The following is a 26,688-nucleotide window of genomic DNA, read 5'->3' on the forward strand; positions in this document are numbered from 1 at the left end:
AGAAATAGTTTTTTACATTTTAAAAGTGCCCATCCGTATTCTATGAAACAAGCGATTCCTAAATCACAACTTTTAAGAGTTAAAAGGATTGTTACAGATCCTACAATTTATGAACAACGTATGAAGGAAATGAGGTATAATTTTCAACGCCGTGGTTACCCCAAACATGTTCTGGATCAGGCAGAGAGAGATATGGAATTGGACAGGGTTAAGAGAGATGACAATATGCCTCAGATATCTTTTGTTAGACAATATCACCCGATTAATGTTAAAGTTGATAAAATCATTAAAAAACATTGGCATATTTTGAAGGAAGCATTTCCAAATGGGAATGAGTTTCAAATGCTTCCCAGAATTTGTAACAAAAAGGTTCCCAACATCAGGGATAAATTAGTACGTGCTGATGTAGGCAGTGATTTATTGATCCCCAGACAGACATTCCTCAGTACAAAAAATAGAGGCACGCATCCCTGTCTGGGATGTGCACAATGTAATAATGTCATTAGAGGAGATTATTTCTGCCATCCCCATACTGGGAGGAGATTTAATATAAAAGGTTTTTTTACTTGTAAATCTACCAATGTTGTCTATTTAATTAAGTGCCCTTGTGGCTCTATTTATATAGGTGAGACTACACAGGCTGTCGGTGTACGCATTAACAAGCATAAATCTACAATTAGATGCTGCGATGTCACACTCCCGTTGCCATTACATTTCAAAGAAAAAAAACATTCTGTGGCACAATTAAAATATCAAGTAATTGAGGAGGTCCATACACCTAGAAGAGGGGGAAGCCTCAAAAAACTTCTGAGGATATTGGATTTTTACACTTAACAGTTTATTTCCTAATGGTCTGAATAGGGACTATAATGTAAGTCAAATGTTCTAAAATCTCTACTCTTTTTTCCTCCTCTTTAGACTATTCAAAATCAATGAACATTTTTTTCTGGATATTACAATAATGGAGGAGGTCAATGAAAAAAACAACCTGCGGATATGGCTTTATTCTGCAGTAGTGTTACATATTATTTGGGGTATGAAATTATGTGTTTCTGAGACTTTTTTATTATTTTTTATTATTTGTTATTTTGAACTAATTTATCTCTATTATAGGATTTATTATTGGTGATATTTCATAAGATCATTTCATAAGATCAGTCTTTTCATATATTGAATTTTGACAACATCATAGGGTTAATAAATAAATAGAAAATAATTATAAAAAACCTTTATAACTAGGGGTTTATATTTGTAAAAAATTCTTCATGGAACTATCATAATTTGATTATGCATGATATTGCTTGATTATTGATATTGTGAGGAGGGGATCTGTTGATACGACTATATCCTGTAGTAATGTAGCATATTATTTGAGACATGTGAATATATATTTTTGAGACTTTCTATCACCTGGAACTTATTTATCCTTTTAATAGGATTAGTAGTTGGATGATTATTAGTACGATTTGTGATGCCATAATTGTGATTCGATTCTATATAGAAAGATTTCGTTATTCAGTACATATATTAGAGATTAGTCTTCTTTCAATCCGGAGAACATCATAAGATGAATAATAATAATAATAATAATAATAATAAAGAATAAAAATTCTTCAGCTAAGAAATTCTTTTGTTATATTATATATGATATGATTTAAATATTGGTAGTATTTTAACGATTGGAGTTAATATGTTGGGGCTACCAATTGTATAGAGTGAGCATTATAAAATTAATAATAAAAATTATAAAACTAATAAAAATAATAATATAAAAAATATAAGAAAATGGAAAGACAGTTTTTTATATATAAACTATAATTAGTGATGTATAACAATATTCTATAAAATTATACCATATATAGTAATTTGTGGATTGTTCACTTATATATTTTGATTAGGTGGATTGGACCATTTAAAATGGGACATTTTGACTTTTATTTTTGTATTAGTATGGAGATATTACCTTTTTCATGATATTTTATTATTATTTTGTATATGTTGTATTTTGTGTTATATTTTGTTGTGGTTTTTTGTATATTTCTTTGAATTTTTTTGTAAAAACTTTTTATGATGTTATTTCCTTTGAATTCCTTTATATATTGTGAAAGTTTTTTTGTTATCCACAATTGAAAAAAGCCTGTGAGGGGCGGAAACGTCTTGTTGTAGTTTTCCTACATGTGGAATAAATGAACTGATCGAATACACGTGAGTGCCGGGATTTCTTCATTTTATTCTGATTTCATGTCAGATATTGAGAAAAACATGCATTATATGTCTTTTTTACAATATTATTATATAACAATATTTCAGGTAAGAGGTGAGAAAGGCGTCTTGCCATTTGATGTATCAGAATTTATGTTATTAAGTGGCTTCTTTCCAAATGTTTAGATGGTTGAAGTGAAACTTTGGCTTGGAGACATTGAAATATAAAGAGGTTGTCCCCTTTCAGGAAATCCTGGTGTCCCATCGCAAGTTGTTAAAAAAAAAAAAAAAAAACACACACGCTTTACTTATTATCCCTGAGACCAGAACTGAGTATTCAGTGTTGCTCCGTCTTTCTGTTATTGGCTGCAGTGCGGACGTCATGTCAATAATCAGTGAGCGAAGAGGCTCTGCCCATGTAGACAGAAATCCCAACATAGAGCCACTGAGCTCACTGATTGGCTGTCACAATGTAGGTGAGAAATCAATGCTGCAGACAATGACAGGCATCAGGGGCAGTAGTGGAGATTCCGCACTGGACCCAGGGAAAGTGAGTAATGGGCAGTTTGTTCTTTATACTAAATCCTGGGATTTCTGACAACCACATCAACAATTGGTTAATATTAAGTTATAACAGGTGGTAGAGATGGCAATATAAGGGAAGAGAGAATCCACTGTCCCAACTTCCCACAAATGCTGTCAGCAGATTACAAGAGATGCTTGCGTTACTAGATACAATCAACTTCTAAGAAATGTAACAAATAAATGGATGTATAGAATTATCTAACAACTTTTTAAGTATTTACTGCTAATATTGTGATTTTCAGGCGTTAAAGAAGTATTCCCATCTTCAATATCTATGGCACATGCACAGACTTCCGTAGAAGTGAATGGGGAGAGTCACGCACCTGCCTAACCGGGTACAGCAGCTTGCTTATTTGTGGATATGCCATATATGTGCAATTCCTGTAAGGATGAAATGTGTTTGCTGATGTACTTGTAAGGGAAAGCTTGTAGGCTATGAATTCATAGAAGAATTGTTTATTGATAGGTTACAAAGTCAACACGTTTCAAAGTCATCCAAAACGTCTTCCTCAGGACATAACCTTATTGATAGAGTAGGTATATGCTAGCCTTCGAAAAAAAGCTGCCAGAGCAACGGACACATGTCCTGTCAAAGTTCAGTTTTGGTACGTAAGAGTAAGGTCACATTGAAACTTACATACATCAAATAAAACTTTCAAAACAGAGAAAATGGTTGCATTATGTCATACATTGGTATCTATGAAAATGCAAAGGGTAAAATGAATAAAGAAATAAAAAGATCTGTAATAAACAAAACAGATAAATCAGTGAAATTTGAACTGGCACATGAATTGAATCCGTACTACATTTCCCTCTGGTCTGATGACCCGTGTCCTACAGCGGCTGATCTTATGCTACTGAATTGTTGCAATGTGCAACAGCACCAGGTGAGCGTGCATTTATATCTTACATTTTGCTTTTAATAAAATAAAACCTTATTTGCGCTCACTTTGCTCCCTAGCACTTCTCCGCCATAAATGTGCAACTAAAACGCCACTTCAAATAGAAACTAGATTTTTCTTTGTAACATTTAAATATATTGTCACATAATTACCGTTGCCCTCCACTCAGTTCTGTCAAATTTTCTTTCCATGTACTTCCCAATGCAACTTTAAACTCCAGTCCATCTAGTACATCGCATCCTTCTGGAGGAGCCAGCACAGCATTTGCCCCAGGTAAAAGCGTGGAGAAAATGGAACCAAAGTCACTATTCACCTTAAAAAAAAGAAAAAAGTGTCATCATTGCATTATCAATGATTACTTCTTCTACAACAGCACAAAACAATGTAGAGCACAATCACATCACAAGGTCAAAGCAAAACTCCAACAGAGCCCCTTACCTTTTCCCATGCAATCTTCAAAGCGCTGTTTTTCATCTCATCAAGTTTTGCAATAGTCTTCAAAATCTTTGACTTGTCATTCTCCACTATTCTCTTCTTTTTCATCAAGTCATTATACTGTAGAAATAAAACTCATTAGGTCACTACTCCTAGAGTAAATCTTAATGTAAAACTATTAGATAAGTTGAAATTATTTCTGCTTTAACGAAGACAATAAATGATCCAGGATAGAAGAATAAACAGGGACATTATCTGGCTACAAATTCTACCTTTACAATTGTGTCATTTGGGACTACCATACTAAGTCTAACCACTTACAGTATGGTAGCGGCCAGGAAAAACTGGCTTCACAGATCAGGAAATACTGGCTCCAGCTTCCGTCTTATCTTACCAGTGTCTGTTTAGATTTACATTAGCAGTAGCGATGAGCGAGCACTAGTGTTGAGCGAGCAATAAAATGCTCGGGTGCTCGAAGCTCGGGCCGAGCTTACCGTGATAATCGGGTGCTCGACCCGAGCAACGAGCCCAATGTTAGTCTATGGGAGACTCGAGCATTTTTGCGGCGGCACCCCCGGCAGTCTGTAGAAAGCTTAAAAAGTGCCCAAAACGATAGTGACAGTGCTCAAATGACATGGGGACAGCATGGGGATCGCCCCAGGAAGCATTTGACCCCCAGGTCACTGCTGTCAACAACGTGGTCAGAGGTAATAAGCCTCTTTTATGGGCTCACAATAAAACGTTCAAAAACGAAACTGAAAGTGCTTTCCTGTGAAATACAGTTATATGAAAAAGTTTGGGCACCCCTATTAATCTTAAGCTTAATGTTTTATAAAAATTGGTGTTTTTGCAACAGCTATTTCAGTTTGATATATGTAATAACTGTTGGACACATTAATGCTTCTGCCTTGAAATGAGGTTCATTGTACTAACAGAAAATGTGCAATCTGCATTCAAATAAAATTTGACAGATGCATAAGTATGGGCACCCTTATCATTTTCTTGTTTTAAATACTCCTACCTACTTTTTACTGACTTACTAAAGCACTTTTTTTGGTTTTGTAACCTCATTGAGCTTTGAACTTCATAGCCAGGTGTATGCAATCATGAGAAAAGCTACTTAAAGTGGCCACTTGCAAGTTGTTCTCTTGTTTGAATCTCCTCTGAAGAGTGGTATCATGGGCTCCTCAAAACAACTGTCAAATGATCTGAAAACAAAGATTATTCAACATAGTTGTTCAGGGGAAGGATAGAAAAAGCTGTCTCAGAGATTTAACCTGTCAGTTTCCACTGTGAGGAACATAGTAAGGAAATGGAAGAACACAGGGACAGTTCTTGTTAAGGCCAGAAGTGGCAGGCCAAGAAAAACATCAGAAAGGCAGAGAAGAAGAATGGTGAGATCAGTCAAGGACAATCCTCAGACCACCTCCAGAGAGCTGCAGCATCAACTTGCTGCAGATGGTGTCACTGTGCATCGGTCAACTATACAACGCACTTTGCAAAAGGAGAAGCTGTATGGGAGAGTGATGCGAAAGAAGCCATTTCTGCAAGCACGCCACAAACAGAGTCGGCTGAGGTATGCAAAAGCACATTTGGAGAAGCAAATTTCTTTTTGGAAGAAGGTCCTGTGGACTGATGAAACCAAGATTGAATTGTTTGGTCATACAAAAAGGCGTTATGCATGGCTGCAAAAAACCACAGCATTCCAAGAAAAACACTTGCTACCCACAGTAAAATTTGGTGGAGGTTCCATCACGCTTTGGGGCTGTGTGGCCAATGCCGGCACCGGGAATCTTGTTAAAGTTGAGGGATGCATGGATTCCACTCAGTATCAGCAGATTCTTGACAATAATGTTCAAGAATCAGTGACAAAGTTGAAGTTACGCAGGGGATGGATCTTTCAGCAAGACAATTATCCAAAACACCGCTCCAAATCTACTCAGGCATTCATGCAGAGGAACAATTACAATGTTCTGGAATGGCCATCCCAGTCCCCAGACCTGAATATCATTGAACATCTGTGGGATCATTTGAAGAGGGCTGTCCATGCTCGGCGACCATCAAACTTAACTGATCTGGAATTGTTTTGTAAAGAGGAATGGTCAAAAATACCTTCATCCATGATCCAGGAAATCATTAAAAGCTACAGGAAGCGACTAGAGGCTGTTGTTATTTTTGCAAAAGGAGGATCTACTAAATATTAATGTGACTTTTCTGGTGAGCTGCCCATACTTATGCACCTGTCAAATTTTGTTTGAATGCAGATTGCACATTTTCTGTTAGTACAATAAACCTCATTTCAAGTTATTACATATATCAAACTGAAATAGCTGTTGCAAAAACACCAATTTTTATAAAATATTAAGCTTAAGATTAATAGGGGTGCCCAAACTTTTTCATATAACTGTAATTATTATTATAATTTGTCTCTTGTCTTACTATTTTTGTACATGTTTTTATGGATTTTTCTATCAGTTATGTGATACGAAGTCGGTTTCTCATTGGTTACACCAGTGTATAAATACTCTATAGGACCTTTCTACACCTTTTATCTAATAATGAAAACATTACATTTTAACATATCCAACCAGTGCGGACCACTACATAAATTAACAATACTACAGTACAAAAAAAAGGGGGGGGGGGGGGGCGAAGAGAGGAAGAAAGATAAGAAAGGAGGGAGGGATTAGAGGATGGAAGGGGAAAGGGGAGACATATACTAAGGCTCATTTAGACTCTCTAATTAGTTCCCAACCCAGATCCAGCTCGCCAATTCATCGGCCTTTCATTCAAACAGCCTATGAAACTCCGATGAGTCCTGAAACAGAATCCAGATACTCCAGATCCTCCTGAATTTATCAGCACATCCATTATAGTCAGCAGAGAGTTCCTCCATTCTGCAAATATTAACCATTTCATTATACCATTCTGAAATTTGGAGACTTTGAGGTGATTTCCAGTAACGTGGGATCACACTACGAGCTGCTGTTAAACAGAATCTTAAGATATCTTTTTTTTGAGATCCGATTGATGAGGGCAGGATGGAAAGTAGAGCTATCTCAGGACGATTTTTGACCCTACTTCTGGTGATTAGATTAGAATTGGAAAATATTTTTTCCCACAAAGGTTTGATCTTACGACACCATATATGAAGCATAGATCCTTTTTCCACTTCACATCTCCAACATATGTCTGAGGCTGCCATAAATATGGTGTTAAGTTTTACAGGATACTGGTACCATCTTGCCATGATTTTACAATTTTTCTCCAGCGCATAACATGTGACCAACATTTTGTTTGTAAATAAGAATCCTTTTACCCAATCTGTTGAAGATATGACTACCCTAACTCTTGTTCCCACATATGTTGAAATTGTAACTTTCCAGAGACACTGTCACGCTGTCTCTGTGTACTGGAGGTAGGGGGCCTAAGCTGACCCTAAGCTGGGGCCCTGACTAATCCCTCTACCTGGAGGTACTGTTAAAGGTACAGAGGTCCAGGCCGCCAGCGTAACCCCTACCTCCTGAGGATCCCTGCACCTAAGTAATCTAGTCCTGAGAAGGACCCTGATCACAACAAAAGGGGACAGGTAATAATATGCCAACACTCAGTACTTAGACGAACGAGACAGTACAAGGGTAAAACCAAAACCACCTTGCATACAAAAACTACAACAGAGGGAACACCAACGGGAAAGGAGATAAATGATAAAGCGAGGAAGGGAAAAAACACTCCGAATACACTTAGCTCTGAAACTCCAAATACCACGATCCGCTCTGTTAGTCTGCATGAAATGCTTTCACCGACACTTCCCTAACAGACCGGCAGGCATTTGAAGGAGTCCCACTACAGCAGCATTGATTGCAGCTGGGCGAGGCTGGACCTCGTCTAGCACAGAGAGAGAGAGAGTTAACTCCCTCACTGCCAAAAAACACAAAGCACCAAAAACTCAGCTGCGAGAAGTCAGGCTGTGTAATCGTGACGATCTTCGTGGCGACACACCCGTGACAGTACCCCCCCTTCTACGAGGGGCCTCCGGACCCTCAGGGCCATGTTTATCCGGGTGAGTCGTGTGGAAGGCCCGAACTAATCGGTCTGCGTTAATATCCGACGCAGGAACCCACATCCTCTCCTCAGGACCATACCCCTTCCAATGAACCAGGTACTGAAGGGACCGGCGATTAAAGCGTGAATCGATGACCCTCGATACCTGGAACTCCAAGTTACCATTGACCACCACTGGAGGGGGAGGTAAAGGTGACGGTACCACCGGCGCCACATACCTCTTAAGCAACGATCTGTGGAACACGTTGTGAATTTTAAACGTAGGGGGAGGTCAAGACGGAATGCCACCGGATTAATTATAGAACTGATCCTGTACGGCCCGATGAACCTGGGACCCAGTTTCCAGGAGGGAACCTTAAGTTTTATATTCCTGGTAGACAACCATACCCGATCGTTCACACTTAGGTCCGGACCAGACACTCTCCTCCTATCAGCCATACGTTTGTATCGGTTCCCCATAGTATTCAGATTCTTCAGCACCCCTCTCCATACTGAAGCGAGTGATGAGGAAAATCGTTCCTCCTCAGGAACCCCCGAAGAGCCCCCCCTACTGAAAGTACAAAACTCCGCCTATTATTAAGAGCAAACTCTGCCAGAGGTAAGAAAGAAGCCCAGTCCTCCTGGTTATCTGACACAAAACACCGGAGATATGTCTCCAAGCTCTGGTTCATACATTCCGTCTGACCATTGGTCTGAGGATGAAAAGCCGATGAGAACGATAAATGCATCCCCCGCCGTGTACAAAACGCCTTCCAGAATTTGGACACAAACTGAGACCCCCGATCTGACACCACCTCGGAGGGTACCCCGTGAAGCCTCACAATCTCCCCAATGAACACCTGTGCAAGAGTTTTAGCATTAGGAAGAGCAGGAAGAGCGATAAAAGTGCCATCTTGCTGAACCTGTCCACTACAACGAGTATGACCGTTTTACCCGAAGACGGAGGGAGGTCCGTAATAAAGTCCATAGACAGATGAGTCCAAGGACGCTCCGGGATCTTCAAAGGTAAGAGGGCCCCAGACGGACGGGTATGTGAGGTCTTAGAGCGCGCACAAACCCCACAGGACGCGACAAAAGTTACCACCTCCTTATGTAAGTTAGGCCACCAAAACCGACGCGAGAGGAGATCCACAGTTGCTTTACTCCCCGGGTGTCCTGCAAAAACTGAGTTATGGTGTGCCTCGATCACCTTTTGTCGCAACTGATCTGGAACAAACAGTCTCCCCGGAGGTCCAACACGGGCGTCCCCCTGAGCCTCCAATACCTCCTCCTCCAGCTCAGAGCATACTGCCGAAACCACCACCCCCTCCTGAAGGATAGGAATCGGGTCGTCCGTAATCCCGGCCCCAGGGAAACTACGAGATAAGGCATCCGCCTTTACATTTTTTGACCCAGGACGATATGTAACGACAAAATTAAACCTGGTAAAAAACAATAACCACCTAGCTTGTCTGGGATTCAGACGTTTCGCGGACTCCAGATATAGCAGGTTCTTGTGATCGGTGATGACGGTGACCGGATGGACTGCACCCTCTAAAAAATGGCGCCACTCCTCAAAAGCTAACTTAATGGCCAAGAGTTCCCTATTGCCGACATCGCAATTCCTCTCAGCGGACGACAATTTTTTAGAGAAAAAGGCGCACGGATGCCACTTACCAGGGGACGAACCTTGTGACAATACTGCTCCCACCCCTACCTCGGAAGCGTCTACCTCTACAATGAATGGCTGTGACGCATCAGGTTGAATGAGTATGGGTGCCGAGGCAAAACATTTTTTCAAGGAGGAGAATGCTTGACAAGCCTTGTCAGACCACCTAGAAAAATCCGTCCCCTTTTTAGTCATGTCTGTGAGAGGCTTAACCATGGACGAGAAATTACGAATGAACTTCCGGTGATAATTAGCAAACCCCAGGAAACGTTGTAGTGCCTTAAGATTCTCTGGCCGATCCCACTCAAGAACTGCCCGCACTTTCCCAGGGTCCATACGAAAACCGGACGCTGAAACCAGGAAGCCTAAAAACTGGAGTTCCTGTACGGCGAACACACACTTTTCCCATTTGGCATACAGTTTATTATCCCGCAAGATCTGTAACACCTGCCTAACGTGCTCCTGATGAGACACCAGATCCGGCGAGTAAATTAAGATATCATCCAGATATATGACAACAAACTGTCCCACCAGGCGGCGAAAAATGTCATTAACAAAGTGTTGGAACACCGCCGGGGCATTAGTCAGACCGAATGGCATGACAAGGTTCTCATAATGCCCCTCCGGAGTGTTAAACGCCGTCTTCCACTCATCCCCCTCCTTCATCCTAATCAGATTGTACGCCCCCCTGAGATCCAACTTAGAGAACCATTTGGCGCCCACGATCTGATTAAAGAGATCGGGAATAAGTGGGAGCGGATACGGATCTTGGACCGTAATCCGATTAAGTTCACGGAAATCCAGGCAAGGGCGTAGGCCTCCATCTTTCTTCTTAACAAAGAAGAACCCCGCGGCCACCGGTGAAGATGAAGGTCTAATATGCCCCTTAGCCAGACTTTCTGAAATATAATCCTTCATGGCCTGCCTCTCAGGACCAGAAAGGTTATACAACCTAGCTTTAGGTAACTTGGCCTCAGGGAGCAGTTTTACAGAACAGTCATACTCGCGATGAGGAGGTAGTTCCTGACACCCTTTCTCCGAGAATACATCCTCAAAGTCTGCCAGAAATGGAGGTAAGACCCTAGGAGTAACCGCACCGATGACTGTATTCATGCAGTTTTTATTACAGAATTTACTCCATTGGCTTATCTCTCTGGATTGCCAATTAATAACCGGGTTATGCTTAGTTAACCAAGGAAGGCCCAACACTATAGGAGTGGGAAGACCCTCCAACACGTAGCAAGACAACAGTTCTTTATGTATCGCCCCCACTTGAAGTTTTACGTTATGCACAGCTTGCAAAAAACTTCCCTGACCGAGAGGCCTGGCATCGATCGAGAATATGGGGATGGGTTTAGCCAACTCACTCAATCGCATACCTTGAACTCGGGCAAACCGAGCGTCCACCAGATTAGCCCCGGCCCCACTATCCAGAAGAACAGATATCCTCTCAGTTCTCGTACCCACCACCACCTCCGCCGGTACGAGAAACTGAGACGAACCTAGGGACGAAATACCTACTCCCAGATTGCCGTCCACCACACAACCTGGGATCAACAGTTTTCCGACGACTCTTCACTCTGCAAGGGACGGGATGGACACCCCCCAATAAAATGTCCCTTTCTCCCGCAGAAGAAACACCTTCCTGTCTTATGGCGCACCACCGGTCCCCTCCCCCGAAATGATGTCCCTCCTAATTGCAAAGGCTCCTCTGGACTGACCAGGGGAACCACCATATGAGGGCACCTTGTAGGAGGTGGAGTCATCACAGGGGGTGGAGTTATCCCGCACCTCTCCCGAAGCCGTCTGTCAATGCGAATAGCAAGGGCCATAGCGGCTTCCAGTGACGCGGGAGAGTCATACTGTGCCAACACATCCTGTAATTTGTCGGATAAACCTTGACAAAACTGGCTCCTAAGAGCCGGGTCATTCCACTGGGTGTCAGTGGCCCACCTACGGAACTCCGAACAGAATTCCTCCGCCGGACGATCCCCCTGCTGGATCCTACGTAACTTAGATTCAGCAAGGGAGATCCGATCCGGGTCATCATATACAAGACCCAGAGCAGCAAAAAACCTATCCACTGACTGGAGAGCCGGGGAGCCCGGGGGAAGAGAGAACGCCCAAGATTGTGGGTCCCCTTGTAGGAGCGAGATGACAATTCCCACCCTTTGTTCTTCACTCCCCGATGACCGAGGCCGCAGCCGAAAGTACAACTTGCATGCCTCCCGGAAAACAAAAAACTTGTCCCGCCCCCCAGTGAACCTGTCAGGGAGAGCTACTTTAGGTTCTGGTCCGGCTTGCTCCTGAGGATACAAAAACCTTGGACCTAACGTCCGCCAGCTCCATGGACAAACTCTGCAACTGCCGAGCTAGACCGGCTACTGGATCCATGGTAGCTGGAGAAAATCTAAGTGGTCGGTGAAAATGTCACGCTGTCTCTGTGTACTGGAGGTAGGGGGCCTAAGCTGACCCTAAGCTGGGGCCCTGACTAATCCCTCTACCTGGAGGTACTGTTAAAGGTGCAGAGGTCCAGGCCGCCAGCGTAACCCCTACCTCCTGAGGATCCCTGCACCTAAGTAATCTAGTCTTGAGAAGGACCCCGATCACAACAAAAGGGGGACAGGTAATAATATGCCAACACTCAGTACTTAGACGAACGAGACAGTACAAGGGTAAAACCAAAACCACCTTGCATACAAAAACTACAACAGAGGGAACACCAACGGGAAAGGAGATAAATGATAAAGCGAGGAAGGGAAAAAACACTCCGAATACACTTAGCTCTGAAACTCCAAATACCACGATCCGCTCTGTTAGTCTTCATGAAATGCTTTCACCGACACTTCCCTAACAGACCGGCAGGCATTTGAAGGAGTCCCACTACAGCAGCATTGATTGCAGCTGGGCGAGGCTGGACCTCGTCTAGCACAGAGAGAGAGAGAGTTAACTCCCTCACTGCCGAAAAACACAAAGCACCAAAAACTCAGCTGCGAGAAGTCAGGCTGTGTAATCGTGACGATCTTCGTGGCGACACACCCGTGACAGACACCCTCCCTAATCAAATAATTATAAAGCAGGGATATTGTATGATTAGGGGTAGACTCTGGTAAGAACAACCTCTCAAAAGAAGAGGGTGTACACTGGAATGGGGGTTTCATCCTCTGAGAAGACAAGAATGATTGCAACTGTAAAGTATTCCATCCACAGCAACTTTCTAGACGGGGACCTATCCTGTAATGTATTGAATAAAGGCATTTTACCATTTTATAATATCTGTAGAAGGCGAGTGTCCTCCATAGCTCTCCATCCTAAGAAAGATTCTCGCAGATATCCAGGAGGAAAGGAAGGATTCGAAAAAAGTGGTGTAAGAGGGCTGAATGTTCTAGAGGGATGGTGTTTTTTCATAATTGCATGCCAAACTTTAATTGTTCCCCTAGTCAATTCCGTCAAGCCCCCCATCGAGAAAACATCAGAGGCAAAAAGCCAAGGAAGATGTTTCAGAGGAACACCCACCCCTTCCTGCTCAATAGTGACCCATTGCTTTGTCAGAGAGTGGAAATGCCAGTCTATAAAGCGACCTAAAACAGAAGCTTGGAAATATACTTTAAAATTCAGAAATCCAGCGCCACCGGCCATTTTAGGTCAGTTTAATGTCTGCATACTTATCCTGGATCTATATTTACCCCATACAAACCTGATTAATGCTGTAAGTAGTTTGCTGAAGAAGCTGCATGACGGAGGAATGGGAACAGTTTGAAAAATATATAAAAAGCGGGGCAATATATCCATTTTTACCGCGTTCATTTTCCCAAACCAAGATAATCTCAGTTTACTGTAATTCAGTAGGTCTTTATATGTACGATCCAAAAGCAACTGGTAATTTAGTGCAAAAAATTTTGAAAAGTCAGGAGAAATGAGCACGCCCAGATATTTTATCGCTTCCGACTTCTATTTAAAAGGGAAGTTATCCATTACATGTTCAACCTCTCTCTGTGACAACTATACATTTAAGAAAGAAGGAATTCTGCGGTGTTAGTGAAGCGCTAGAACAACTAGACAGGGGATTAGGTTATAACACACAAACCTTTCATTGTTTAGTACGCTCTCTAACGCCACGACGCGTTTCGATAGCAGACGCTATCTTCCTCAGGTAGATCCACTTTTTTACTTTGTCCCACTATGGGACTTTCACTTTTTTTATTCTGATCGCCTTCATGGCACAGGAATGCAGCACCATACCTGTGCCATGCAGGCAGTCAGCGCTGGACAGGGAGAAGATAGTTTGGAGATGCACTGCGCATGTCCAAACAATCTTACTGCTATCTGGTGACCCGGATGTTGTCATGACAACATCGGGTCATCATGGCAACACCCGGGAAGCCGTGGCAGACAGCGCTGGAGGCCGGAAGAGGAGGTGAGTATACCGATCACCTCCTCTTAGCCACCGCAATGCTGCGATCGAAGCGCCAAAACATAAAAACCGATATAAATGTGGTACCGCTGTAGACGTACTGACCCGAAGAATAAAGCTACCTTATCAATTTTACCACACGCGGAGTAGAATAAAAAAATGTAAAAAAAACACAATTCCTGAATTGTTGGTTTTTGTTTATTCTGCCTCCCAAAAGCAGGGATAGAAAGCGATCAGAAAATGTCACATGCCTGAAAATGGCACCAATAAAAACGTCAACTCATCCCGCAAAACACAAGCCGTCACATGACTGTCGGTCAAAATATGGCGATGCAAAAACTAGATTTTACAAAATATGTGTCTTTTAGTGTGTGACAGCTGTCAATCATAAAAATCCGATATGATTCTGGTATCCCTGTAATCGCACCGACCCGAAGAATAAAGTAATCTCATCACTTATACCGCACGAGGAACGGGGTAAAAAATAAACGCTAGGGCTGGGGTTGGGGTTGTGCTAATGTTAGGGTTGGGGTTGTTTTTTTTTTTCAAAAGTAAAAAAAAAAAAAAAAAAGATGACGATATGGCAACTAGTGTTGAATGCAAGTGCTCGCTACTTGAGTTTGCATCGGGTGCTCGGGTACGCACTGAGTATCGCGGGTGCTCGAGTCTCCGCCCCATATGTTTTTTTTTTTCCACTTTTTCATTTTTATAAATCAATTTGTGAAGCACCTGGGGGTTCCAAGTGCTCACTATGCATCTAGATAGGTGCCTTGGGGGGTCTAGTTTCCAAAATGGGGTCACTTGTGGGGGAGCTCCAATGTTTAGGCACACAGGGGCTGTCCAAACGCAACATGGTGTCTGCTAACAATTTGAGCCGATTTTCCATTCAATTTGTTAGCGGACAACATGTTGCGTTTGGAGAGCCCCTTTGTGCCTAAACATTGGAGCTCCCCCACAAGTGACCCCATTTTGGAAACTAGACCCCCCAAGGTACCTATCTAGATGCATAGTGAGCACTTGGAACCCTCAGGTGCTTCACAAATTGATTCGTAAAAATGAAAAAGTGGGAAAAAAAATACTTTTTCATTTTTACGAATCAATTTGTGAAGCACCTAGGGGTTCCAAGTTCTCACTATGCATCTAGATAGGTGCCTTGGGGGGTCTAGTTTCCAAAATGGGGTCACTAGTGGGGGGTTTCCACTGTTTAGGCACATCAGGGGCTCTCCAAACGCAACATGGCGTCCGCTAATTATTCAAGCAAATTTTACAATCAAAAAGTCAAATGGCGCTCCTTCCCTTCCGTGCGCCCAAACAGTGTTTTTTTCCCACATATGGGGTATCTGCGTGCCCAGGGGAAATTGCACAACAAATTTTGGGGTCCATTTTTTCCTGTTACCCCTGCGAAAATAAACAAAATTGGGTCTAAAGTAACATTTTTGTGAAAAAAGTTAAATGTTCATTTTTTTCTTCCACATTCCAAAAATTCCTGTGAAGCACCTGAAGGGTTAATAAAGTTCTTGAATGTGGTTTTGAGCACCTTGAGGGGTGCAGTTTTTAGAATGGTGTCACTTTTGGGTATTTTCTGTCATAAAGACCTCTCAAAGTGACTTCAAATGTGATGTGGTCCCTAAAAAAATGGTTTTGTAAATTTTGTTGGAAAAATGAGAAATCGCTGGTCAACTTTTAACCCTTATAGCTCCCTAACAAAAAAAAATTTTGGTTCCAAAATTGTGCTAATGTAAAGTAGACATGTGGGAAATGTTATTTATTAACTATTTTGTGTGACATATCTCTCTGATTTAAGGGCATAAAAATTTAAATTTTGAAAATTGCAAAATTTTCAAAATTTTCGCCAAATTTCCGTTTATTTCACAAATAAACGCAAGTGATATCGAATAAATTTTACCACAATCATGAAGTACAATATGTCACGAAAAAACAATCTCAGAATCAGGGGGATCCGTTGAAGCGTTCCAGAGTAATTACCTCATAAAGTGACAGTGGTCAGAATTGTAAAAATTGGCCTGGTCATTAACGTGCAAACCACCCTCGGGGGTAAAGGGGTTAAAGAAAAACGAGATGTCTGAGGCCGAGACATATAGAGGAAAAGGTCATCTGCGTATAATTGTAACCCTGTGAATATTGCTGTTTTTCCTTATTGCATTAGCCAAGTGTTCCATCACTATCACGTACAGAAGGGGGGACAGCAGGCACCCTTGTCTAGTCCCGTTTCGCATCACAAAAGGTGAGGACAAGGTTCCATTAACCCTAACTCTAGCAGTAGGGCCAGAGTGCAGGGAAAATATTAACTGTAAAAATCGTGGTCCAATGCCTCCTTCATAAACCCCCAATGAACCCTGTCAAAGGCCTTCTCTGCATCAATAGATAAAAGGCCCATAGATATGGAGCTACTCTAGCTTTAGAGATTAGCAACATGGTCTTAATTGTGTTATCTCTTGCCTCTCGACCCTGAATCTTATTATATGGGAAAAGATAAAAAAAAAAACAATGGAACAAGAAGCCATTCCAGAAAAAACGTAGGGAACCGCAAAACATTATTACTCACCTTCCTGCAGTTATAGGAACTGCAAGTAATGCAAAAGCTGCAGTTGAATGCTGGAATAGTTTATTCACAGATGACAATCTGGACTCTATTGTCACATATACCAACCAATATATAGACATTATAAAGGACAAGTTCATCTGCAACAGAACCATCAAGGCCACAGATGAAATAGAACTGCGTGCTTTTTTTGGATTATTATACCTAGCAGGAGCTTATAGGGCAAATAGACAAAGTTTGGAGGAACTTTGGAGTAAAGATGGGGATGGAGTTGAAAAATTTGGCCTTGTTATGTCCATAAACAGAACTACCCGAACCGAACGCAAAACACATGACCGACTTGCTCCAATTCGTGATATATTCCAAAAATTTGTTGAAAACTGTAAAAAAAGCTATTGCCCTGGGGAGAATCTCACTATTGACGAAATGCCCCTCTCGCCTTCAAGTTCAGCTCAAAAGATTCCGCCCAGAAGATGATAGTGAAAATTCACCACCTGCACCACCTCCCAAAAGAAGGAGATGCACCACCTGCACCACGGAAAGCGGAATCAGAAGGCTTTCTAATTATGAATGTTACAAATGTCATAATGCAATCTGCCTGACACATGCAAAAATGATGTGTAATTCTTGCTCTTTGCTCTGCAAGTGTAATTTTTCTGGGGAAACTTCAGGATCTAATTCTAATTGAATATGTGTTTAATAGTACTTAAGGTACCTTAAAATTAAGTTTGTTTCCATAAATTTTCTTTGTAGCGTTTTTTGACAGAGTTGAACTGGGGACTATTTGGCGGGAGTTTTGAAATGTTTGTATTTCAGAGTTATTAGTTTTATGTTAAGTAAATGGTTTTTTTTTGCACCTGATTATGTGTAGTCTCTTTTATTACATCCCTATGAAGGTCACTGATCACTTTTAGAGCATTGAAATTGCAAACATTAGATATTATAGGTATTTTTCTAGCCTGCGCCTGACAGTCACATTGTATGTGAACTCGTTAGAACCGATATTGTATGTGACGGAGGGTTAATGATATGGGTCTATAATTAGCTGTGATTGTAAGATTCTTACCTGGTTTAGGGAGAACGCTAATATGAGCTTCCAATGATTGGGGGACAAAACAAGTCTTATCATTTAATGAATTAAAGGTTTTGTTCATAACAGGGGATAGCTGAGTTTTAGGGAATGTGCCCATGATGCACAAATGCTCCGGATTTTTCCTGAGCGTTTCTGCATCTCCCTGGCAGAAAAAAACGCATGCGAATTTTACATGCGTTTTTTTTGCCAGGGCAAGCGTAAGTGAAGCGTTCTTCACATGCGATTTCGCATGCGGGTTGTCAAGCGCTTTCCAAGTGATTTTAGCATCACTTGGAAAGTGCTAGACAACTTGGTCACACTATATAAATCCATGCAACCGGCATGGATTTATATAGTGTGACCAAGTTATAGTAAAAGAATGGTAAAAAATAAACATTATACTCACCTTCTGATGGCCCCGGGTCTCTTCCGGTGTTTCCGGTGTGTTGGGCGGCTCGCAGTGGTCTAAAAGGACCTTCCATGATGTCATTTAGTCGCGTGACCCATCACATGACTAAATGACGTCACCGCAGGTCCTTTTAGACTATCGCGAGCTGCCGGGAAGCCAGGATGCATCACTATGGAGACCGGGGGCCATCAGAAGGTATGTATAATGAATATTTTTATTTTAAATTCTTTTTTTTTTACAGGTAATATGGTACCCGGGTCTGGAGGAGAGTCTCCTCTTCTCCAGAACCGGGTACCATCCGCACATTGTATCGCTTAATATCCGCATGTGCACATGTAGTCATGCGGATATTAACGATTCAATGTAAGTCAATGGCAGCGAAAACGCAGCGATTACGCAAAATAATTGGTACTGCTGCAGATTTTTCCACAATAATCTGCAGCGGAAATTTCCACAGCATGTGCACAGCACATGCGGATTATCATTGGGGAACATAGCAGACCTTCTACCAAGCGTTTCTGCGGCGGAATTGCTGCTGCGGAAACGCTTAAAAAACGCATAGTGGGCACACAGCCTTAAGGGACTTATAGAATGCTGGAGTAAATCCGTTTGGGCCAAGACTTATACCAGATGGTGTAGATTGAATTGCAAGATTGACCTCCTTCTCTGTAATGTCCTTTTCCAGTGCCTCAGAGACCTGACTATCTAAAGAGGGTAAAGAAGTATCTTGTATATACTCCTTAATTCGGACAGATACAGTTATGTCCATATATATTTGGACAGAGACAACATTTTTCTAATTTTGGTTCTAGACATTACCACAATGAATTTTAAACAAAACAATTCAGATGCAGTTGAAGTTCAGACTTTCAGCTTTCCTTTGAGGGTATCCACATTAAAATTGGATGAAGGGTTTAGGAGTTTCAGCTCCTTAACATGTGCCACCCTGTTTTTAAGGGGACCAAAAGTAATTGGACAGATTAAATAATTGTAAATAAAATGTTCATTTCTAGTACTTGGTTGAAAACCCTTTGTTGGCAATGACTGCCTGAAGTCTTGAACTCATGGACATCACCAGACGCTGTGTTTCCTCCTTTTTGATGCTCTGCCAGGCCTTCACTGCGGTGGTTTTCAGTTGCTGTTTCTTTGTGGGCCTTTCTGTCTGAAGTTTAGTCTTTAACAAGTGAAATGCATGCTCAATTGGGTTGAGATCAGGTGACTGACTTGGCCATTCAAGAATATTCCACTTCTTTGCTTTAATAAACTCCTGGCTTGCTTTGGCTTTATGTTTTGGATCATTGTCCATCTGTAGTATGAAACGACAACCAATCAGTTTGGCTGCATTTGGCTGGATCTGAGCACACAGTATGGCTCTGAATACATCAGAATTCATTCGGCTGCTTCTGTCCTGTGTCACATCATCTATAAACACTAGTGACCCAGTGCCACTGGCAGCCATGCATGCCCAAGCCATCACACTGCCTCCGCCGTGTTTTACAGATGATGTGGTATGCTTTGGATCATGAGCTGTACCACGCCTTCACCATACTTTTCTCCTTCCATCATTCTGGTAGAGGTTGATCTTGGTTTCATCTGTCCAAAGAATGTTCTTCCAGAACTGTGCTGGCTTTTTTAGATGTTTTTTTAGCAAAGTCCAGTCTAGCCTTTTTATTCTTGATGCTTATGAGTGGCTTGCACCGTGCAGTGAACCCTCTGTATTTACTTTCATGCAGTCTTCTCTTTATGGTAGATTTGGATATTGATACGCCTACCTCCTGGAGAGTGTTGTTCACTTGGTTAGCTGTTGTGAAGGGGTTTCTCTTCACCATGGAGATTATTCTGCGATCATCCACCACTGTTGTCTTCCGTGGGCGTCCAGGTCTTTTTGCATTGATGAGTTCACCAGTGCTTTCTTTCTTTCTCAGGATGTACCAAACTGTAGATTTTGCCACTCCTAATATTGTAGCAATTTCTCGGATGGGTTTTTTCTGTTTTTGCAGCCAACAACTTGTGTATGGCTATGGATACACCCTTAGAGAGTGAATCCAGATTAGTGCTGTGAAACCACCGAGAGTAATACCTATCTCCCAAAACAGGCATATGCCCAGTTTTAAAGTGCGTATCCTGTAACATAAGAACCTGGACTCTTTGTTTGTGCATAGAGTACAAAATTTGTGAACGTTTCTGTGGAATATTAAAGCCTCTTACATTCAGTGAGCCTACTTTGACAGATGACATGATTACCAAGGGGGAGGTAAGGAGCGGGGCAAGATGGGAAACGGAAATACACAGAAAACTAAGAAGAAAGAACGCGATATATAAAATAAAAACAAAATTGTATAACAAAATGAAAGAAGAGCAATCTGATGAGGGGAAATAGATATATTTTACACCTGCACAGCAGAGTGTAAACCCCCTGAAAGGACGGGCTTTCTACCGGGAAGCCCCCCCAAACCAGACATCAGGCCATACCTTTTTGCCTTAAAACCTTTGAGAGATAAGCAGCCAAAAGCTGTAAAAGATTAGCATCTACTTATCATTATATTTAACATTAAATCAGCATATCACATATCCTTATGAAGTAATATCAATACCGTCCAAGAATGGAATATTATTGACATAATATAATCAGATTTTATTATTGAGAACCAACCATATAAATGAATTATTTGTAATATCAACTATACTCATTGCTGAAGATGTTTTAGAGGAATATAACACGCTAATATCCTTCACAAGATTGACTAATCCTGAAGGCTAGCGTATTGATCACAGGATCCATTTGTAAGAGACGATTCAATCTGGGGAGTGAGGGATGTGTTTTCTATTGTGCCCTCTCCTATATTCTTCTCTGGGTTTGTCTCTTGTCGCTCTTTATGGTCGTGGATTCAGATCCGACTTAGGGCCTCCCGGGAGACTCGGCCAATCCTCTGGTGATATAGATACATGAGGAATCCCCAAACCTGAAACAAAAGCCGAAATGTCTCCAGGGCAACGTACCACATATATAGCCCCTGAATGGCGGACCTGTAGACGGAAAGGGAATCCCTAAGAGTATAAAATGTTCTGCTGTCTCGGAACCTCTAATAGTGGCTTTAATGCCTTAATCTTCTGTAGTGTATGACGTGATAAGTCAGACATGAGTTGAACAGGATATTCTTGATATAAAATGGAGTCCCTTTTTCTGGCTTTGATTAAGATGCTTTCTTTTGTTTTATATTTGTGAACCCGGCAGATCATATCACAAGGTTTTGTCACATCAGAGGATCTGGGGCCCAAGGATCTATGGGCCCTATCTAGCTCCAACTCATTCTCTAAGGGCAGACCCAAAATTGAATTAAACAAATGAAGTAGTGTCTCATGCAATTTATGGTGTTCAATTGTCTCTGGAAGTCCTCTAATCCTAATATTGTTGTTCCTCTGTTTTCAATATCATCTTTCAAATCTGTTGGGTATTCCAGTTGGTATGAGTGAGAAGACAAAGTTTGTTCCTGAGTATTTACTTGTTGAGCAATGGATACTGCATGTGATTCAGCAGCAGACACCTTTCCTGTTAACTCTTGCATGTCCCCCCTAATGGAAGCTGCTTCAGCATTATAAGAGGACTCCAGTCTAGACATATAGTTCTCCATGTCCTCCCTCTTTGGAATAGCTCGTATTCAGGCTCTGAGGTCCCTCTAAACTGCCACATTGTAATGAGTCATCCTGTTGGCTCTCCTCTGAGCAGCCAGGGGAAGAAGGATGTAATAATGCAGGGAAGGAGCCTCTCTCAGGGGAACTCCGGCCATTAGTATGCGACTGGAGCCTCTCCAGGTCAGGGCCCGCAGCAGAGGTAAGTACTGCCCGATCTGGTGTGTCCAGGGGCCGGGTCCCCAAGTGATCCTCTACCACGCACCTGAGCTCCGAAGGCGCGAAGCCGGAATTCACCATCTTGGATTGAGGGAGATCCCCCCCAGCAACAACGAGGCCTCCTGCGGCTCCCCAAGTCCGAGGAGTCAAGCCCGCATCCTCCGCCAATGAAGGTATTGCCCGCTCTGCTAACATTGATGTGGGGGAGTAATTACCCAGGGAGCTTTGGTCCTCCGATGCAGAAGCTGAGGAGCGCTGGGCAGGGACAGCCGACGCCATCTTTGATTCCACTCGCACAGGAGAGGCAGACACTGTACTTCTCAAGTAGCGGGTAAAATTTGTTGGAGGGCCCGCTGAGTACTCACACTGGTCTGCGTTGTATTCTTTTTCTTTTTTGCCGGCATTGGCAGTGTTTTGGCCCGATTTGAAGTGATAGGCATGCCCTGAAGCTGGTCTAGGGACGGGAGCAGCTAACCATGCGACTTCACTCCTCCATAGCGAGGCCACGCCCCCCATTTTTTCTCTTTTCATACTCCATGGGTAAGCATGTGGTAAATCCCGCTTAGGTACAGGATTTCTCATGCCACCTATCCAGGTATGGCAATACTCGACTGGCAACCTAGATCATATCTATGAACAGTAAAGCCAGGAACACAGCAATTTTACTGAAGTCTACTTTCTACTCATTAATTCCCTCTGATGTTATATGGCTGGCAGAAGTCTGAAATAAGACACTGGATCTGAGCAGTCTGAAGATTAATTACAGTGATCTCTTTATACTGTAAGGAAAGCTCGGCCTATTATATCATCACTGGTACAAGACATCCTTCTCCAACTACAAAAATAAAACATCCAGACCAACGAGTAGAAGAAGTAGAAGCTTATCAGTCAATCCTGGGTTTTAAGATATATCTAAAAAAAAATCCTATTATGGTGCGTGGACTGACCGGCATGAGAGGCAGACGCGCTGTGCGAGAGCTCCCGCGTTGAATCCAGCTACATCCTGATATACAAGCAATAATCTATTTCACCAGCTGAGTTTACAGCGCAGATACTTACAGAAGACATCGGGGCCCCAAGCGAGAGGAGAGGTCAAATTCCACCATGACCCGCAGCAAAAAAGGAGAGGAGTTAGTAGATCGTGAGCTGCATCCAACATCACCCGCAGCAGAGCATCCAAAGTGGCAGCAAAGCTAGGAAAATTCGCCCCCATTGCAGCTAAACATGTCTCCTCAGATGACTGCAGTGACAGGGAAAGCCTTGGTCCTGACCCGGACACAGAGTTCAGGAGTGAACACACTGCAAGTAAGATGGCCGCTGCTTGCCTCGTGCAGCAACCCGGAGGCAGCATGCAGATCACCTCTGAGGGGTGAATGGAGGGGGGGGGTGCTGCAGATGCAGAATTACTGCTGGTTGAACCCACAAGAGGAGACATCCTGTCGGCAGTAAAAGCAGGTAACTTTACTTTGATTACATTGAGAATGCAGATGAGCATCATGAAAACAGACATATCCTGTATTAAGCAAGATTTGCGTGGGGTTAATGAAAGAGTGGGGAAGCTGGAGGGAAGAGTGAGCTACACAGTGGATAAACTTCCACCATTGACCCGTGACCTGGGAAAGGCAGTATAAAACATCTCACTGCTAATAAATAAGGTGGATGATCTGGAGAACAGGTCACGTAGAAACAACCTGTGCCTGGTGGGGGTACCTGAAAAGGCAGAAGGAAGAAATCCTGTGGCATACTTTGAAACATGGCTGCCAAAGATCCATGGGAAGATGTACTCTCCCTGTTCTTCACAACAGAAAGAGCTCACAGGGTTCCAACTCGACCCCCCCCCCCCACCTGGGACACTCCCATGTCCTGTAATTATCCGATTACTTCACTTTAAGGATAGAGATTCAGTTCTCCAGAGGGCCAGGGCCCTTAAGGATATCACTATAGATGGAAATAGGATCTCTATTTTTCCTGACTTCCCAATGGAGGTACAAAAAAAGAGGACAATTTCAAGACATCAAAAAACGGCTGCGAAATCTGCAGATACCACACTCCATGATGTTTCCCACCAAATTACAAGTGGTTGCCAACGGAAATATGTTTGATTCCCCTAATTCTGTGCTATCCTAGCTAGATACCAATGAGAAGATTGTGCGCAGGGGAGATAACTGATCCTTATACTTTTTATACTGAGATGCAGAATATAATGCTTGTGCTAGTATACACACTTTTGTTGTCCTAAAGTGGGAATGAAGCAAAGCGCATTTCAGAGAATTCCTGTTATACAAAATGCAAGACAGGTTGGTCTCTGCCTTACGTGGACTAGGGCCATTAGCTAGCCCCACTACTCTCCATTTTTTTTATCTCTTTATTCAACACTTTATTGCCTAAATCTTATGTCAGAGTTAAAAATAGTTCTGTACATGCTTGAGCACTGAAGGTACAACCTCATATTACATATGCTAGAATATTACTATGGCATCAATGTTAGATGTGGTAGCATGGAATGTCCGGGGGATGGGGGAGGCTACTAAAAGATGTGTGTTTTTTACATACTTAAAGTGGTTTCATCCAGCTATCCTTTGTATTTCTGAAACGCATATGGTAAAGGATAAGGTACACTTAATGCATAAAAGAGAAATTGCCCATGAATAAAATTCAGTGTACTCGACGCACTCTAGAGGGGTGAGTGTTTTGGTTCACAGATTGGTGCCTTTCTTCTGTATTAAGTCTACTGAGGATCCGAATGGTAAATATGTCTGTTTACTCTGTACCATATAAAACATAAAATTTATCCTGGTCGCAATATATATACCACCGCCTTACTTGGGGGAACCGCTTAAGAAAATATTTACTTTCATTGTCATGTTTCCATAGGAGATTTTAATCATTGCTTACACCCTTTTTGGGATAAATATCATTCGGGAACAATCCCAGAGAATGCTCAGCTGACCTCCCTTGCTAGATTGATGTAAGAGATGGGTTATGTGGATGTTTGGGGCATAAAAACCCCGAGGATTAGACAATTCTCGTGTTACTCAAGCTCCCACCACTCCTTATCCAGAATAGATTTAGCTGTTGTAAACTCACAAGTGTTACCATATACAGTATGCACTGCTCAAAAAAATAAAGTGAACACTCAAATAACACATCGTAGATCTGAATGAATTAAATATTCTCATTGAATACTTTGTTCTGTACAAAGTTGAATGTGCTGACAACAAAATCACACAAAAATCATCAGTGGAAATCAAATTTATTAACCAATGGAGGCCTGGATTTGGAGCCACCCCCAAAATTAAAGTGGAAAAACACACTACAGGCTGATCCAACTTTGATGTAATGTCCTTAAAACAAGTCAAAATGAGGCTCAGTGTTGTGTGTGGACTCCACATGCCTGTATGGCCTCTCTACAACACCTGGGCATGCTCCTGATGAGGTTGCAGATGGTCTCCTGTGGGATCTCCTCCCAGACCTGGACTAAAGCATCCTCCAACTCCTGGACAGTCTGTGGTGCAACATGACGTTGGTGGATGGAGCGAGACATGATGTCCCAGATGTGCTCAATCGGATTCAGGTCTGGGGAAGGGGCGAGCCAGTCCATAGCTTCAATGCCTTCATCTTGCAGGAACTGCTGACACACTCCAGCCACATGAGGTCTGGCATTGTCTTGCATTAGGAGGAACCCAGGGCCAACCGCACCAGCATATGGTCTCACAAGGGGTCTGAGGATCTCATCTCGGTACCTAATGGCAGTCAGGCTACCTCTGGCGAGCACATGGAGGGCTGTGCGGCCCTCCAAAGAAATGCCACCCAACACCGTTACTGGCCCACTGCCAAACCGGTCATGCTGAAGGATGTTGCAGGCAGCAGATCGCTCTCCATGGTGTCTCCAGACTCTGTCACGTCTGTCACATGTGCTCAGTGTGAACCTGCTTTCATCTGTGAAGAGCAGAGGGCGCCAGTGGCGACTTTGCCAACCCTGGTGTTCTGTGGCAAATGCCAAGCGTCCTGCACGGTGTTGGGCTGTGAGCACAACCCCCATCTGTGGACGTCGGGCCATCATACCACCCTCATGGAGTCGGTTTCTAACCGTTTGTGCAGACACATGCACATTTGTGGCCTGCTGGAGGTCATTTTGTAGGGCTGTGGCAGTGCTCCTCCTGTTTCTCCTTGCACAAAGGCGATGGGCCCCCTCCACGTCTCCTGGTCTACTGGCCTGTCTCCTGGTAGTGCCTCCAGCCTCTGGACACTACGCTGACAAACACAGCAAACCTTCTTGCCACAGCTCGCATTGATATGCCATCCTGGATGAGCAGCACTACCTGAGCAACTTCTATGGGTTGTAGAGTCTGTCTCATGCTACCATGAGTGTGAAAGCACAACCAACATTAAAAAGTGACCAAAACATCAGCCAGAAAGCATTGGTACTTAGATGTGGTCTGTGGTCCCCATCTGCAGAACCACTCCTTTATGTTATATTCTGTTGTTTAAGCGTTCCCTTTATTTTTTGAGCAGTGTACATTCATCTACTTATTTATCCAGGG

General features: G+C 42.7%; 1 protein-coding gene across 1 annotated transcript in view; it reads right to left on the reverse strand.

The window, feature by feature from the left end:
* Positions 1-26,688, reverse strand: part of LOC141266096 (structural maintenance of chromosomes protein 2-like) — a 206,799-nt gene that overhangs the window by 23,284 nt on the left and 156,827 nt on the right. The window contains exons 22-23 of the mRNA XM_073680173.1: positions 4,128-4,244; positions 3,842-4,002 (exon numbers count right to left, since the gene is read on the reverse strand). Coding sequence (XP_073536274.1) covers positions 3,842-4,002; positions 4,128-4,244 — 278 coding nt within the window. The remainder of the gene's footprint in view (positions 1-3,841; positions 4,003-4,127; positions 4,245-26,688) is intronic.

This window comes from Phyllobates terribilis, unplaced genomic scaffold (genome assembly GCF_046119375.1).
Source record: "Phyllobates terribilis strain yellow unplaced genomic scaffold, ASM4611937v1 Scaffold_1__5_contigs__length_1240528914, whole genome shotgun sequence".
Taxonomy (NCBI): Eukaryota; Metazoa; Chordata; class Amphibia; order Anura; family Dendrobatidae; genus Phyllobates; species Phyllobates terribilis.